General features: G+C 46.6%; 2 protein-coding genes and 1 long non-coding RNA gene across 3 annotated transcripts; 1 reads left to right on the top strand and 2 right to left on the bottom strand.

Moving 5' to 3' along the window:
• Positions 1 to 469: 469 nt before the first annotated feature.
• mkrn2 (makorin, ring finger protein, 2) lies at positions 470 to 5,409 on the bottom strand. Its single transcript, XM_026166595.2, has 10 exons — positions 5,255 to 5,409; positions 3,887 to 4,015; positions 3,676 to 3,815; positions 3,466 to 3,600; positions 3,214 to 3,389; positions 3,049 to 3,114; positions 2,833 to 2,981; positions 1,145 to 1,255; positions 853 to 997; positions 470 to 772 (listed from the first exon to the last, which is right to left on the bottom strand). The coding sequence occupies exons 1-10, from the start codon at positions 5,278 to 5,280 to the stop codon at positions 602 to 604; spliced, it is 1,248 nt and encodes a 415-aa protein (XP_026022380.1). The 5' UTR covers positions 5,281 to 5,409; the 3' UTR covers positions 470 to 601.
• An 849-nt stretch (positions 5,410 to 6,258) lies between these two features.
• On the bottom strand, positions 6,259 to 10,299 carry LOC145428635 (uncharacterized). Its single transcript, XR_013908936.1, has 2 exons — positions 7,790 to 10,299; positions 6,259 to 7,607 (listed from the first exon to the last, which is right to left on the bottom strand). It is a non-coding gene; the product is annotated as an uncharacterized LOC145428635 (long non-coding RNA).
• Positions 10,300 to 10,923: 624 nt separating this feature from the next.
• Positions 10,924 to 14,303, top strand: LOC113021830 (MKRN2 opposite strand protein). Its single transcript, XM_026166596.2, has 4 exons — positions 10,924 to 11,259; positions 11,487 to 11,536; positions 12,997 to 13,165; positions 13,396 to 14,303. Exons 1-4 carry the CDS (start codon positions 11,057 to 11,059, stop codon positions 13,625 to 13,627), a joined length of 654 nt encoding a protein of 217 aa, XP_026022381.1. The 5' UTR covers positions 10,924 to 11,056; the 3' UTR covers positions 13,628 to 14,303.
• Positions 14,304 to 16,195: the final 1,892 nt, after the last annotated feature.

Here is a 16,195-nt window from a genome sequence, read left to right as displayed (position 1 = left end):
CTCCACCGCCAGCTCGTCTCCTGCTGCACCTCAGTCTGAAGAACAGACCTCACAGCGGGAGCCATCAGAGGTGCACCAGGACACGAGCCAGGGGGTTGGGAAGCGTATCTGTAACCGGAAGGTCGCCGGTTCGATCCCTGGGCTCTCTGTCCTGGTCGTTGTGTCCTTGGGCAAGACACTTCGCCTACTGGTGTTGGCCAGAGGGGCCGATGGCGCGATATGGCAGCCTCGCTTCTGTCAGTCTGCCCCAGGGCAGCTGTGGCTACACCTGTAGCTGCCTCCACCAGTGTGTGGATGTGAGAGTGAATGAATAGTGGTATTGTAAAGCGCTTTGGGTACCTAGAAAAGCGCTATATAAATCCAATCCATTATTATTATTATTATATCAGATCTGGTTTTGAGTTTTAAGGACCTTCCGGGACCTTTATGCCCACCCTCCACCACCAAAATAACTCCACCACACAGAAGCTGGTCTTCAGACTGTATTTACTCATGTACACAATAAATTAAGCGCCATCCCGTCTCAGGGAATCAAACCTGCGGACACAACGTGCCCCTTATCACATGATCTGGTGTGGACCCGGCACAGGTTTCATGGAGACTACAGGTCGTTGGCGGGCGAGGTCTCCGGCTCGTCTTCGTGGCTCGGCCCCGACATCTGCATGAAGAGCTCCCTCAGTTCTGTGATGTCATCAGTGAGGGACGGCAGGGGAGGGACGGACCGCTGCTCGCGCTCCTCGATGAAGTCCCAGAGGCGGACGCTGTTCATGAACTAAACAGAGAGACAGAGTTTAGAGACTACTACACCCAACAGCCTTCCACTTATGGACAACAACAAGGACTCAAACTGACCCGCACACTCCCCTCCGAGCTCAGCTGCTTCCGTGGGCGCTCGGCCTCCGCCCGCGATCCGTCCGGGAAGGCGTGGAGGTACAAACACTTCCCACCAAACGGACACGAGCCACGGCCCTGATCAAAGTACTTACAGGCCTTCTTACTGCAAACACACACAGAGTATGACTGAAAGCTGAACACACCTTAGCTACCTTTGTTTACACCACCTGAAAGCACATCCTGGAAGATCTTTGGATCCTCTTCATAAGTGCCTGAGAGCAGGTGGGCGTGACACAGAGAGGCAACTCACCCGACTCCGGACTTGAAGAGGTCTATAAGGTGGTCTTTCTCATCCTGGTCCTCCACCCAGTACATCGACGGGATGACGAACTCTGAGATGACCCGACACTGTGGACACGACCTGAAAGAAACAGAGAGGTCATCAAACCCAACCAGACCCAGCCAGACCCAACCAGACCCAGTCAGGCCCAGCCAGACCAAAACGATATGACCAAAACCTCATATCCCGATATAAGACATCTATCGTCCGATAACGATGTAAATCACAACAATGTAACATTTTCTGTAAATTCTGTGAATCTCGGGCAGCTCGACCTGCGTGAAGTGTTTCCAGCTGCGCGTCATGTAGCTGGAGTCGAGTGTTTTAACCGATGAATGAAACGATACATTTTTAGACATAAGTTGTAACGGCCGCCGTTTCCTTTGTGAGTATTTATTACACGGCGTGCTGCGGGGAAAAGCCTGTTCTAACGTTTGAGTCTACGGTTTATTTTTTAGCACCTGGCGGCTCTTTTTTGCTTCTCATCCATCAATGCTCTGCATAGTCTTTCAGGGTCCTGAGCTTTATTGTGAAAGGTTTATGTGGAACATAAACAAGCGGACATGCGATGGTTTTCCCGTCGTTGTTGTTAACGACAACACATAAAAACAGGCGCTTGTCCGTCCGTAGTGTGGTTATATTAAATATAAGAGAAAGAGAGAACTTTAAGAAATGAATATAGCCACTACAGCGACCATCAAAACGATGAGAAAATATTGCTATAAAAAGTTTATTTTGCAACACCATGAAACAAACGATAGCGTAAAATGAAACGATAGATGTTTTTATATCGTCATCCGATATACAGCGGAACCCCGACTTACGAAATTAATTCGTTCCCGAGGGTTTTTCCTAAGTCGAAAATTTTCATAAGTCAAAGCACCCATCGCGACTTTTGAGTGAACGATAGGCTATAGGCTAATTGCTACCTGCAACAACAACACGTCGTTCCGGTGGAACAGCGAAGCGCAAGGACTAAGGGGGTTGTCACATGATTCGGAAGGCATTGTGGGCATTGTAGGCGTTCTGGGCCAGAGCCAGTGGATTTTGTTACGCGAGTATTTTGCCGTAACACAGGCTGAAATATTGCCGTTAAGCGCCTTCGTAACTTGAATTTTTAGTTAAACTGTTCCACTGTGTATCGCTATATCGAACAGCCCTATATGAGAACATACCTGAGTGGTGAATGACAGGTGTATAAAAAGTGTAATCAGACAAGGCAAAATTGGAATTCTGAAATGTTTAATGTTAGTCTTTAGAAATTACAGAACATTTAAGAAAGACTTCCAACTGGAGAATTATTTGTGTAGTTTGATCGTTTGGTATCCCAGCTGAACATATCAAAGGTTTAAGTGAACTTCTTATTTTGGGAAAGCCTGGAGATGAGTGTCATTATTTAATATCTGTAGTTATTTTAAAATACCTACCTGTATGATTTAGGTGAAGTTTAAATGTTTATGAGAGGAAATTATTATTCAGCAGACTTTTGTATTATATTTGCTCTTTGACTCAGGGAAGGATCCTAACGAGAGTGAAACAAAGTAAAGCCCCAATCAGATCTCACGAGACACCATCAGTCTTGGTTTCCCCCCAGTATACAGAGACCCAGTCCCTGACCCTGGTGCCTGACCCCTGACCCGGTCCTGTTGGATTCTTACTTGATGATCTTGTTGTGGAAGTTTCGGGTGCAGCGCCACTTTCGGATGCAGGACAGACAGAAGATGTGATTGCAGGAGGACAGGATGCCGAACCGGCGCTCTGACGGGTTCGCCTTCTGCACCACCACGTCCATACAGATGGAGCACACCTGAACAACAGGTAACTAATTAAGGCCGGTCACCAAGACAACCAATCCCAAAACAAATCAAACCCACCTTGTCATTGCTGAGCTGGGCCGCAAACGCCTTCTCCATGTCGGCCTCGAAGGCCAGCAGACACATCTGCAGACAGACACGAGATCATTTACAGCTGCAGCACATCTGTGTGCGCTCACACTGATGAACGCAAAGAGGTCACTGAAACGCCATGAGCATGCACACCTTCTCGTGCGCTCTCCTCTGCTCGGGGTCCTGGGGGTGGAGCACCTGCAGGCCGCACACCTCGCACAGGTCGCCGTGGAGATACGTACAACTGTCCTCATAGAAACAGCGCCCGCCGGCAGCGTAGGGACACAGCTGGGGGAGGTCCGGGTAGGCCCCGCCCACTGGAGGAGGAGCTGCAGAGAGCACGGGTAAACATCTTCACGTGCTACCAATAAGAGCCAATCAAATGTGAGGATTCTCAAGTCTTACCTCGTTCCTGCGCCGAGGCGTCTAGACCCGCCCTGATGGCATCCACGTATGAATGCGGAGATGCAGTCGCTGCTGCTGTGACCTCTGACCCCGAGTTGTCTGATGGGCCCCTGAACACGTCTTCGACGCCCAGCACTGAGAAAACACAGAGGGGGCGGGGTTACCTGCAATCATTATCGTGACTCTGTAAGAGCTTCATCGTCTCCTCACCTCTGTCTCTCAGCACCAGCGTCTTCTTGGCTCCACCTCTGCCAGACCTACTTGCCCCTCCTCCTCCTCTTCCTCCCCCTGTCAGGTCCTCTGAAGTTCCGCTCCCTCCTCCTCTGGATGACAGCCTGATGTGATCATACCTGCAGCACAAACAGGAAGTGAAATGAGTCACAGTGATGCAAACGTAGGTGAGAGGTAGGCAGGGCCTTACCTGCAGCGCTCTCCGTAGGCACACGCCCCTCTCTGGTAAAACTTGCAGATGGTGGAGGGTTTGCTGGTACTCGGGTCGTGGGAGAAGAGACAGCGGTTGCCTTCCCTGCACACGCCGTGGAGGAAGTACCTGAAACGCAGCACACCTGTGAGCCACAAGACCTGCTACTCTAGTGAAATCACTCTCGCAGTTTAACCTGTTACCTCAGTTTACTGTGTGTTTACTTCACATTCTGACCAATCAGGATCCTATTCTACCCGCCCAGGTGTTTCAGACCCCAGGGTGACACAGAGAGGACATCTCTTTGTTGGACGGATGAATATTTGATGGGAGAGGTGTCAAACTCTTTGACTTTTATAAGACTTTATTTTTTACTTTTATTTAAATAACTTTCAAAACAAAGTTTTTAACTTGTAGTTTTGTACACGTGCTACATTTTTCATCTTTTCATCATTCTGTTTGTGTTTTGATTCATCAAAGATCTTACAGAGGCCACGCCCCCTTTGATTGAGTTTAAACAGGTGAGTTCTAAAAACATTCTCCTCCTGTGCCCTTATAATTGTCTCTGACTTGTGATATGAACCCCAGATAAACTGTTAAAGCCTTCTCCAGTATTGAAAAGTGCGTCATCTGCATACAGTGACACTTTTCCTTCTCATCCCACTCTTTTACATCCTCTTTATTCTGTAACAAAAGTTTAATACAGGTGTTACAAAGGGGGAAATTATCTCTAGAGGCCAGAACAGTTTGTGTGTTAGGCTGTAAACATGTTTATTTCTGCTGTAAAGTTTTAACATGTCAGTCTGTGGGGAGTGAGTCACTGCTGCCCCTGCTGGACACCAGGGGAACTGCAGTTGCAGTCTCAGCGGCTTCTAATTGGCTGTTTGACAGTTTGTTCCCCTCCCACCCCCTGTAACCTACCAACTACCTGAGAGCGCTCAGACTCGGACCAGCTTCCGGTGTTCCTGTGCTTGTTATTGAAGTTTCACGCCATCAGCGGCCGCCTTCATTTTCGCAGGAGGGAACGTTCACGTGACCCCGAGGTGAGCCTCGGGGCGGAGTCTGCCCTCTGATTTAAAGCTGCAGCTCTTTACGTGACTTTAAATCAGAAGTATCGATCCTGGAGAAGCTGATTAGTCTCAGCTTTCACTTAAACACACCTGGAATCACTGATTACTAATCGATCAGTTAGAGTTAGAGGCACACGCGCTGACGAGGACAGGCGAGTGCGGAGCTAAGAGCTAAAAACATTAGCACGAGGCTAACAGTCCGCGGACATCCGGGTCACACCAGCGCGACACCCGACGACACTCAGACAGATCACACACACACACACACACAAACGCCCGCGCACGCACGCACCCTCACCTGCAGGTCACCTGTTTGGTGCTCATCTTCCCCGCGGACCTTCAACAACTGCTCCGAGCTGTCACCGCGGTGCGCCGCTTAAACCGCTCCGACGGAGAACGGCGGGCACAGCAATAAGGTTCCACTTCCTCCGGAAGTACGAACCCGTGGAAAGCGTCTCTTTTAACACAATAATCACAACACAATCAGGTTTTTTTGTTATTTTGCAAGTGGGATTTTTGAAAAGCTGGAATGTGAAGGTCTCTGTGTGTTCGGTAATAAAATAGAGCTGAAAGTGTTTGAGTGTTTTCAGTTGGAGTTTCTTTGCCAGGGTCTGTCCCTGCTTCTTCTTTTCTACTTTTTCGTGCTCTTCATGTCGTCATATAAGCTGGTGGTGTTACCACAGCAGAGAAGTTTCCTTCCAACATGCGTCATGCTTGCAGTGTTTTCATTTAGTAGGTAAATAAAGTTAATTCATAATATTCTTTTCACAGACCGGCAGTCATAAAGCAATGAACAACAATTACAACACAATAAAGAAAGAATCACGTTACAAAAGAATTTAAGGTAACCCCCCCCCCCACACACACACACACACACACACAAGAACAAAACAAAACACAAATAGTGAAAGAATATCAGCAGAAGGGTGGATTAAACCGGAAGTATTCAACTGCTTTTAAAAGACTCCAAGAGTCGACTAAGCTGGAGTGGTAAACTGGTAAACCGAATATTGTCTTTAATCGAAAATAAGATTACAACTCATAGGTTGCCTGCTTTACTCGAGCTTTTCAGAATCAGCATACTTTATTAATCCCAAGGGAAATTATGTGGGTTACAGTTGCTCCAGTACAGTAACATTAAGAAAAACAGACTGGACTATTTAAAATAATCAAATTACAGCATTTACGTTAGACGACTTTTAATTACCTGATTAGCCCACTGACAATGAGAATTTAAAAAAGATCTTGTCCATGTGCAGCATGTTAACACTACTGGAAGCAAAAATAACTTGAAAACACAACTTTCTTTTTTAAATTTTTTATTTATTTATTTTTGCTCTGACTGTATTGTGAGTCTGTGGTCTGGGAGAGAGTCTGTAACTCTGTCTGGAAATACAGTAAATAATGACCAATGCTGGGTAATTAATTATATAGTTACTTCTTCAAAAAAGTAACTGAGTCATGCAAACAACAAAGTGTTTTGCAGCTGTTTACCTAAAAATGCAGCCAAGGCGTTTATTAAATAAACATTTCAAACTATTTACAGAACAATCAGCTGTTCTGCATCAAATCTGATGCCACACAGATTATTTGTGCCGCTCCAAAAATAATTTGTGTCCACTATGAGATGAAGGAGAACAACAGCCTGATACCTGCAGGCCTGACAGCAGCAGATGTTTCACTGCTGTAACACCTGTAACACTCAGCAGGCGCCTCATTGTTCTGACACACACAACAAAACTACTGACTACACTACACACTAACTACACACTAACTACACACTAACTACACAAGATTTGTGCTAAACGTCGCAAATCTCTCACATCTCAAACACGCCGTCACTCCTAAAACTTCCCCTCCCTAAACAACTAACAACTAACATAAGGACGCTGTCATAGCCTGTCAACCACGTTGATTAGCTGCGTATATACGAATGTGAATCGCATCAGCCAGTCACTCACTGACTAACACTGCAAAACAGAATTGTTAAAGTTTTAATTTCAATTCAGGGTAGATTTGTTTTTGTGCACAAAGCAGATTTTCTGTGTGCAGAAACCGTGCCAGCAGTGAGGGAACATTGCTGAGGATGGATATCGTTGAGGCTGCTGCAAGGAGCTGTGACTTTAGGGTGGTTGGTGCCTGTTGGTGGTAATGAGCATGAAGCTGAAGAGGGGTCCTGTTGGGGTTCTGTTGGGCTTGGTCAGCCATCAGGTGGTGGCCTCCTGCTCTCACTGGAGCGAATCACGACTGAGTGTGGAGTGGCTGAAATGAGAGTCACCACCTCTAAATCTATGGCCACGATCCTCAGCCAGAAAAGGATGGAGTGCCCACTCTGCATCAGGGATGAGTTGGTGCCCCAAGTTGAGGAGTGTGTTGTTCACGAGAACGAGAGATGGATGGATTGGGGCCACAGCTGCAGTGATGTGGAGGGAGTCCATCCTGGTGAAGAGTCACTCAAGCTGGGCTCAGAGTAGAGCTGCTGCTCATCCACATTGAAAGCAGCCAGTTCACGTGGTTTGACTAGGATGCCTCCTGGCTGAGGGGTTGTGGGCGTGTCCCAGGACCAGCACACTCTGGAGTTCCCCTGGATGAGCTACGGGGGAGGGAGGTGTGGGGGTTCTCTGCTTAGACTGCCAGTCTCCACGACCCAGCTGCAGATGAGTGGAAGTAAATGGATGGATGGCATCATGTTTATATCAAACTTACAATATTGTTTGGTAATAGTGTAATAACGCAGCTCGATTGTCTGTCCTGAGGTCTGTTCTGTAGCAAATACAAGAAAAACGTTTAAGAAAGCAAATAAGTCGGTGTTCTAAAGAATATGTTTGCTTACATCAGGTGAGATGAGTCCTCCGTCACAGGTGGTGCAGTCAGTGAAGATGGTCACCTGCAGGATCAAGGTAATTGGCTCTCCAGCCCACAGCCACTGCCACTGTACTGGAGGGAAGCTGGGACAGTGTTAAAGACTTTCTTCAGGCAGTAATGGAAATAAACCATCCTTAACATACTACAACACGCCAGCTTCTGTGTTGTTTGATCTGGAGACAATAAATACATTTATATTGATTATGTCAGTGATGTAACTACAATACAAAGCTACAGGAAGCCTAAACTTGGTGTAGAATAATTACATCTGAGACATTGTTTCATTGTGAGATTATTAAATAGGCTAACAACTAAATATAACATTTAAATGTGATCATATTTGTCACGGCTGGGGGCAGTCGTGTGGTGTATTGAAAAAAGGATCCAAAATGCAGGTACTGGCTGGGGTGCGAGTGAGTGTTTATTTACAGCGGTGAGAAGGTGACAAAACAGGAAGAGCAGAGCGGGGAGTAAACAAACCTAAACTGGGAAAACTAAAGAACAAAACTTAAATCGATCGTGGCTCAAGAGTTGGGAGTTCACCTTGTAATCGGAAGGTTGCCGGTTCGAGCCCCGGCTTGGACAGTCTCGGTCGTTGTGTCCTTGGGCAAGACACTTCACCCGTTGCCTACTGGTGGTGGTCAGAGGGCCCGGTGGCGCCAGTGTCCGGCAGCCTCGCCTCTGTCAGTGCGCCCCAGGGTGGCTGTGGCTACAATGTAGCTGCCATCACCAGTGTGTGAATGGGTGTGTGACTGGGTGGATGACTGGATGTGTAAAGCACTTTGGGGTCCTTAGGGACTAGTAAAGCGCTATATAAATACAGGCCATTTAAACCAGACACTCATGGGAGGAGGAGCAAAATGCACAAAGAGAGATGGCAGAGAGACGCAGAATGAATACCGGGTAACAGAATAATGCAGACTGAGAAGGAATTAAACAGACGACGCGACAGAGAGCACAGGAAAACACAGGGCTTAAATACACGGGGAGTAATCAGGGAATGGGCCACAGGAGGGAGACACAGCTGGGAGCAATTAGGCTAACGAGACAGGGGAGAGGTAAAACTGAACACACTGACATGAGACATGAACTTTCAGAATAAAACAGGAAACTAACAGACACAGAGACCCAGACAGGACACTGAACTTGACCGGCAGACTCATGAGCAGACACAATAACACCATGGACAGACAGAGGGAACACAGGCAGGCATGAAACAAAACACTAACACATAGCAAACCTAAACAAAATACAAAACAGAATAACCGAGAACAAAGAATAATGTAAAGAAACACAAAACACCGAGTCCTCAGACTCAGGACCATGACAATATTTAAAATATAATTAAATAACAAAAGCTACAGTGATGACATTGTACTCATTTGCTGTTCAGTAGAACAGGATGTTGGATGATCACCTGATTGTGGATTTGAAAATAAAAGTTTGTTGTTAATTATTATGTTTAAATCATACAGTGTTTATATTAAATGTTGTACCAGAAATCTCTAAAGTTCAACGAGATCAAACATAATGTGATTTAGTTGCATTTAATTAGTGTGTCAGCAAATTTTAAAAAGTTACCACAAATAGTTTTTGAATGTAGTAGAAGCTGAAATGTTTGTCAGAGGGTAAAAGTTCGTCCTGCACAGTCAGAAACTTTGAGCACGATGTCGTTATCTTCAGTAAGCATTACTTTTTTTGAGGCAACGAGTTTGCACAATTTTTTTAAGTTCTGGGAACTAATGAGAGCCTCGGTGCCCCCCCAACCCCACCTAACACTAATAGGTTAGATAGAGCGCAAGCAGCAGTGTGTTTGATGATGAGGTCGGTATGTGCGATCCCACAGACATGCTGTGAAACACGCCTGAATCTTTCCATAGTGCCTGTTTTATTTACAGCCACATTAAAACTACAGAAGCTGAGCCGAGTGCTGACGAGCACATTTACATCCAGCTCTTCAAAATAAAAGCTGAAAGGTCTGTTTTACTGTGGAAAGTAAAAGTCACTGCAATTGGCAGATTGAGGCCCACAGGCAGCAGCTGGTGCTGACGGAGGGGAGGGCTGGTCAGCCGTGTCGTCGTGCAGGAGATCGGGGAAATGAAATGCGATCGGCTCATCTGGTGCAGAACCAAAACATGGAAGAGACGATCAGAGTTTCAGGACAGGAAGCTGCCCTGAAGCAGAGCTGCTTCAGTCACGTTCAACGTGATGATAAAACCGGATGATGTCAGATCTTCTGACTGTGTCAGAGTGACGGGAACCTCTGGTTTCCATCTAAGTGAAATGTGATTGGTCGACTTCCAGTGAGATGCAAATCTGTCATCTGACTTCGAAGCTCGTGTATCAGGTGTTCCTGACAGGTGAGACGGAGAAACTGAGGCGTGTCCTGTGTGCTCGGCCAATCACAGCTCAGTGACGACTGCAGTCAAAGCCGGCTGTTCTCCTTGTTCTCTGGAAATAATGACAGTTGTTCTCAAGTTTCTCTGTCTTTTATTTTGTATGGCACTTCCTGCTGTAACGTCTTCAGCTTATTCAAAATGCTGCTGCCCGTCTCTTCACTATCACACGCAGCATCTTCTCATCGTCGGCTTCCTGTTTATCACAGAAGTCCTAACATTGGCTTATGAACGGTCCTGCTCCTCCATACCTCTCTGATGTTCTTCAGCCTTGTATTCCCTCGCCGGCCCTTAGATCAGCTGACCAGCTGCTTTTGGTTGTCCCGAAAACTAGACTGGAACTTGGAGGAGAACTTTTTCAACTGTGTCTCCCAAACTTTGGAATACGTTGCCTTTAAATATGAGACAGGCATCTTCGCTTCCTGTTTTTAAGTCTCTTTTTCCGTTTGGAGCGGTGTGAGTTGATGTGCTCTTTGTTTTGTTTTTGTGCAGCATTTTGTGTTTTTAAATGTGCTCTTTAAATGAAAGCAGGCCTGTGATTACAGGACATTGAAATCCCAGAATGCACTGCAGCTCAGGTCCCGTTTCCGTGACAACACTGCCCACGCAGTCCAAAGGTCGCCTTGTTCGAGGGGAAAAAGTGACAGGTGAGCCTGGTCACGTGACCATCTTTGTGACTGCACCCACAACCCGATAGGCTGGGGCCAGACAGTGATGTTATCTGATAGGCTGTAACCGCGCAGACGGTTGAAAAGGAGAAGGAGAGAAGAAGAGGAAGGCAGAAGTCAAAGAGGAGAAACGGAGGAGCAGGACGAGAGGAGACGAGAGAGGAGGAGGTGATGGAGCGCAGCGTGATCCGTCTGACTCACTGTCAGAAGGAGATCTTCTGCTTCTCTGTGCCGGAGCAGTGCCCGAGCTGCGGGGAGGAGCTGAGGGGGAGCAGACTGCAGGAGGCGCCAGTCAGCCTCCCCTCCCCCTTCACCAATGGGCACAAGACGTCCTGCTGCCTGCTGGTCACACCTGCACACGACAACCTGGACAGGTAACACACACACAGGTGAAGGTACTCAGGTGTTTACACACAGGTGAGCACACTGCCAGGTACACAGTCAGTGTACCCACAGGAACATGAAGAAGTTTGAACCAGTCATCATACTGGACCAGGTGATACGAGTATAACCAGTGTACCCAGTAGAATTACTAAATCAATCCCACCAGTCCAATCAGTGTACCCAGTCTAACCAGTGTATCCTGCTGTTTGATCCTCAGAGACTTTGATGGGGCGGCTGATCTTCACACCGGCATCTCCAACACCAAAGGTAGGTCTCTGAGGTCAAAGGTCACCTGGTGATCGTGGGCTCAGGTGCGAGCAGACAGGTGGAGGCTTGGTCAGGTGTCGTTTCAGCTTCAGATCAAACGTTCGCAGACAGTCACCATCCTCTCGCAATAGGACGCTACATGATCGCTGACCACGCCCCCGACCTGCCATATCCCTGATTTCATCTAATCAAAGACGTTCAACCACGTCTCAGTTCGGTCACGGCGACAGGAAAGACGAAGGCGAGTGCAGAGCGTCGGTGTCAGTCGGCGACTTTACCGACTGACACCAAAATCAAACTTTCAGACACGTTTAAACATTTCATTTATTTATTTCACACTTGGTCAACAGCTTCCACAGTTAGTTCTTTCAGACAAACCAACCACACTTTCTATCAGTAAAGCAACCACGTGTGAAAAGCAGCAGGAAGAAGAAAATATTCTTATTAAACCCCGCCCCCTCTCTACAATCCAACTTATATTGCAAGCGGGCACCAAAAGTCAAGGAACAAACTAACATTAACATTTATCTCCGGTCCTAACAACACATTTACAATCAGAATATACCACTCCACATAGTAACAAGGAGAAAAGATGAGTAAATAAAATAATGGATCCTTTTTCAGTGAACTCCAATTTCATATTGAGTTATCGTTTTAAGATAAGATAAGATAGAACTTTATTAATCCCTCGGGTGGGTTCCTCTGGGAAATTCGATTTCCAAAAAGCACAGCAACGACCGAAGTTACAGTTACAGAATTGTTATATATATATATATACACACACACACACACACACATATATAAATACAGAGACAAATATAAATAAAATATACAAAGGGGATAAATAGAATAAATAGGAATAAAAAATAAAAATACAAGTGAATTGCACATTTCAAGTATTGAGTCTATTGCACTGTTGACTATTTACAAAAAGTATTGCACAAAGGTATTGTACAGTGAGGTGAAGAGGCACTACAGCTTAGTTTTTTAATTTTAATTTTATACATGTAACACTTTTTAAAACAATGTAAATTTATACAACTCTTTAAATGATGATGAAGACACTTCCACAGTCGTATACCTCTAACCGTTGGACTCATTAATCTTTGTGTAGCTGACGCTTAAAATAAAATTTCCTTCTGTCTTCTCCCCCCGAACACGTTAAAAATACTCTTTGTAACTTAAAAGGCAAAATATTATTTTTTAGCCTTAAACGTAATTAATAGTGTCCGTGGTTTCACTAAATCTCCTAATTTTAATAATTTAGATTTTATAAATAATTTATTTTTATGTTCTCTAAATTTAACGTTATGAATCATTCATCTCAGACAGATGTGATGTGATCCTCCCGCAGCGCCTGACAGATTTCAGCTCTGCAGCCAAACAATGATCAATAATCAATGTGATCGATGACCCGTGGCCAGTGATCAGAGTGATCAGCTCCTCCTACCTGTGTGCAGGTGTTGTGTATAACTACACTCGTGGCGGCGTCCGCAGGGATCAGAGCGGCTGGGAGCGCAGCATCAGCGTCCCTCTGGTCCGACCCGACATGTTCCACCTGCTCGCTCAGTGGGACCAGTACCTGGAGCGCTTCTCTGACGGGCCTATGTGGGACCCTGCCTGGCACAGGTAACTCACACCTGACCTTCCTGACAGTTTACCTGAGAGCTGTTTGAAGGCAGGAAGCTTGAACGCGTTCTGTCGTTATGAGCCTCCCTCGCTGTCAGACAGGTTCGAGGTGACCCGCGGTGGTCGCCAGACACAGGCGTGTTTCGCCGCCACGGCGCCTTCACCACCATCACCACCATCACCTGCAGGTGTAGAAATCTGTCGACAGCTTTTCTCTCTGTGTGTCGCAGGTTTGATGAAAACAACCACAACTGCTTCAGCTTCTGCTTGCACTTTGTGAACGGCGTTCTGGCAGCCGAGGGCCGCGGCGCTCTGAGCAGAGACGACTTCACCCACACCTTCATCCTGCCGAGGATGAGGAGGGTGTCCAAATACACCACGCTGTACCGGCACATCCAGAAACACCAGTTCTACAAGGTGGACCGACAGCAGCACGCTCAGGGGGCGGAGCCCAGCAGCTGAGCAGCTGTCATTGGTCACATGTGACGCTTCAGTGTCAGACCTGATGTGCAATGAACTGACCTACGCACACAGACACAGACACAGAGCTTTGGTTCATGTCTGTGTGTGTGAGGATTTGAACCTGGGGCTGCTCGTCCTCCACCTGATCTTCTTTAGCTCGTTAGTTGTGTGAATTTTGACCTTTTGTTGTCCCTGAGCCACACCGAGGGTCTCAGAGGAAATTACATCTTTTATTTTATTCTGAAATAAAGTTTCTTAAATCACACTTCCTGCAGCTCTCTGGCGTGGAGCTGCAGGTTTTCACCCTCAGGGGGCAGAATGTGGCGGGATGGTCATCGCCATGACCGTGAAAGTACGACCATGCAGCATTTAAAGCGTGGAAGTACTCACATTACTTTGAGTTTTAGTCCATAAAAAGTGATAAAAACATTAGCGTCCACTGTACACTCTGCGTGGGAAGAAAACTTCTTACAGCGAAACATTAAACTTCAGATCTGAGCGAGCAGCGAGCACGCTGCCACGGGAACGTGACATTCACAGAGAAACCCCCGGATCCTCCCACTGACATGACCGCTGTGGGCAAACCTCCACCCGCCCCACTCCTGCTAAACTGGTGACAATAAATTTAAGAGCAACACGACTCAGTGCTGCTGAATCTGTGATTTTATTTCTTTCTGATGTGTTTTACTTTCATCTGTTGGAAAGAGTATATACACAAAACACGATTTTATTTTATATGCTGCAGGTGATAGGTTTAAATGTTAAACAAGTTAAACACTTTTAAACACTGTTGCATATAATTTAATATTTGCTTGATGCAAAGATTAAAACAAATTCTATTTTATTTATAGCGCCAAATCACAACAAAAGTCGCCTCAAGGTGCTTCATATGGTACAGTACATACAGAGAAAAACCCAACAATCATATGACCCCCTATGAGCAGCACTTTGGCGACAGTGGGAAGGAAAAACTCCCTTTTAACAGGAAGAAACCTCCAGCAGAACCAGGCTCAGAGAGGGGCGGGGCCATCTGCTGTGATTGGTTGGGGTGAGAGAAGGAAGACAGGATAAAGACATGCTGTGGAAGAGAGACAGAGATTAATAACAGATATGATTCAATGCAGAGAGGTCTGTTAATACATAGTGAGTGAACAAGAAACACCCAGTGCATCATGGGAATCCCCCGGCAGCCTATGTCTATTGCAGCATAACTAAGGGAGGATTCAGGGTCACCTGGTCCAGCCCTAACTATATGCTTTAGCAAAAAGGAAAGTTTGAAGCCTAATCTTGAAAGTAGAGATAGTGTCTGTCTCCTGAATCCAAACTGGAAGCTGGTTCCACAGAAGAGGGGCCTGAAAACTGAAGGCTCTGCCTCCCATTCTTCTACATTCTACTTATTCAGGTTGTGTATCATGTTTTTAAAAAGTAACTAAGTAATAAAGTAACTAATTATGTTTGAAGATAAATAATCTGTAAAGTAACACAACACATACATAAAGGCGTGTGCTGCTGAACTTGGGGAGCCGCTACAACGAGTCTTCAACCTCAGTCTGCGACTGGGGAGAGTGCCCGCCCTATGGAAGACATCCTGCATCGTCCCGGTCCCCAAAGGAACCGGCCCAATGAGCTGAATGACTTCTGACCGGTGGCACTGACGTCACATCTTATGAAGACTCTAGAGCGGCTCTTCCTCAACCTCCTCCGACCACAGGTACAACATGCCCAGGACCCACTACAGTTTGCATACAAGGCGGGTGTCGGAGTGGAGGATGCCATCCTGTACCTCCTACACAGAGCCCACTCACACCTGGATGGGGGAAAAGGCACGGTCAGGATCCTGTTTCTTGACTTTTCCAGTGCCTTTAATACCATCCGGCCCTGTATGCTTCAGGAAAAACTGAACAGGATGCAGGTGGACCCCTGCCTGGTGGCTTGGATCTCCGACTACCTCACCGACAGACCACAGTACGTCAGGCTGAAGGACATCACGTCTGACACTGTGGTCAGCAGCACCACAGGGAACTGTGCTGTCCCCTCTTCTCTTCACCCTGTACACCTCTGACTTCTGCTACAACTCTGAATTATGCCATATTCAGAAGTTTGCAGATGACACGGCCATCATGGGGTGTATCTGGGATGATCAGGAAGAGGAGTACAGAAGTCTGGTGAGGAACTTTGTCGCATGGAGTCACACAAACCACCTGCAACTCAACACCTCAAAGACTAAGGAACTGGTTGTGGACTTCCGGAGGTCCAGAGAAGGTCCACTGCCGGTTCAGATAGAGGGGGAGGAGGTGGAGGTGGTCAACAAGTACAAGTACCTCGGGCTGTGGGTGGACAATAAACTGGACTGGTCATGCAACACAGAGCACCTGTATAAAAAAGCCCAAAGCCGACTGTACTTCCTCAGGAGGCTGAGGTCTTTTAACATCTGCAGGAAGCTCCTGAGGATGTTTTACCAGTCGGTGGTTGCTGGAGTACTTTTCTATGCTGTGGTGTGCTGGGGGAGCAGCACAGCAAAGAAGGACTCATCCAGGCTGGAGAAACTGATCAGGAAGGCTAGCTCTG

This window comes from Astatotilapia calliptera, chromosome 5, assembly GCF_964374335.1.
Source record: "Astatotilapia calliptera chromosome 5, fAstCal68.1, whole genome shotgun sequence".
Lineage (NCBI taxonomy): Eukaryota > Metazoa > Chordata > Actinopteri > Cichliformes > Cichlidae > Astatotilapia > Astatotilapia calliptera.
Note: the sequence above shows the minus strand (reverse complement) of the source record. Positions and strands in the feature narration are given on the sequence as shown.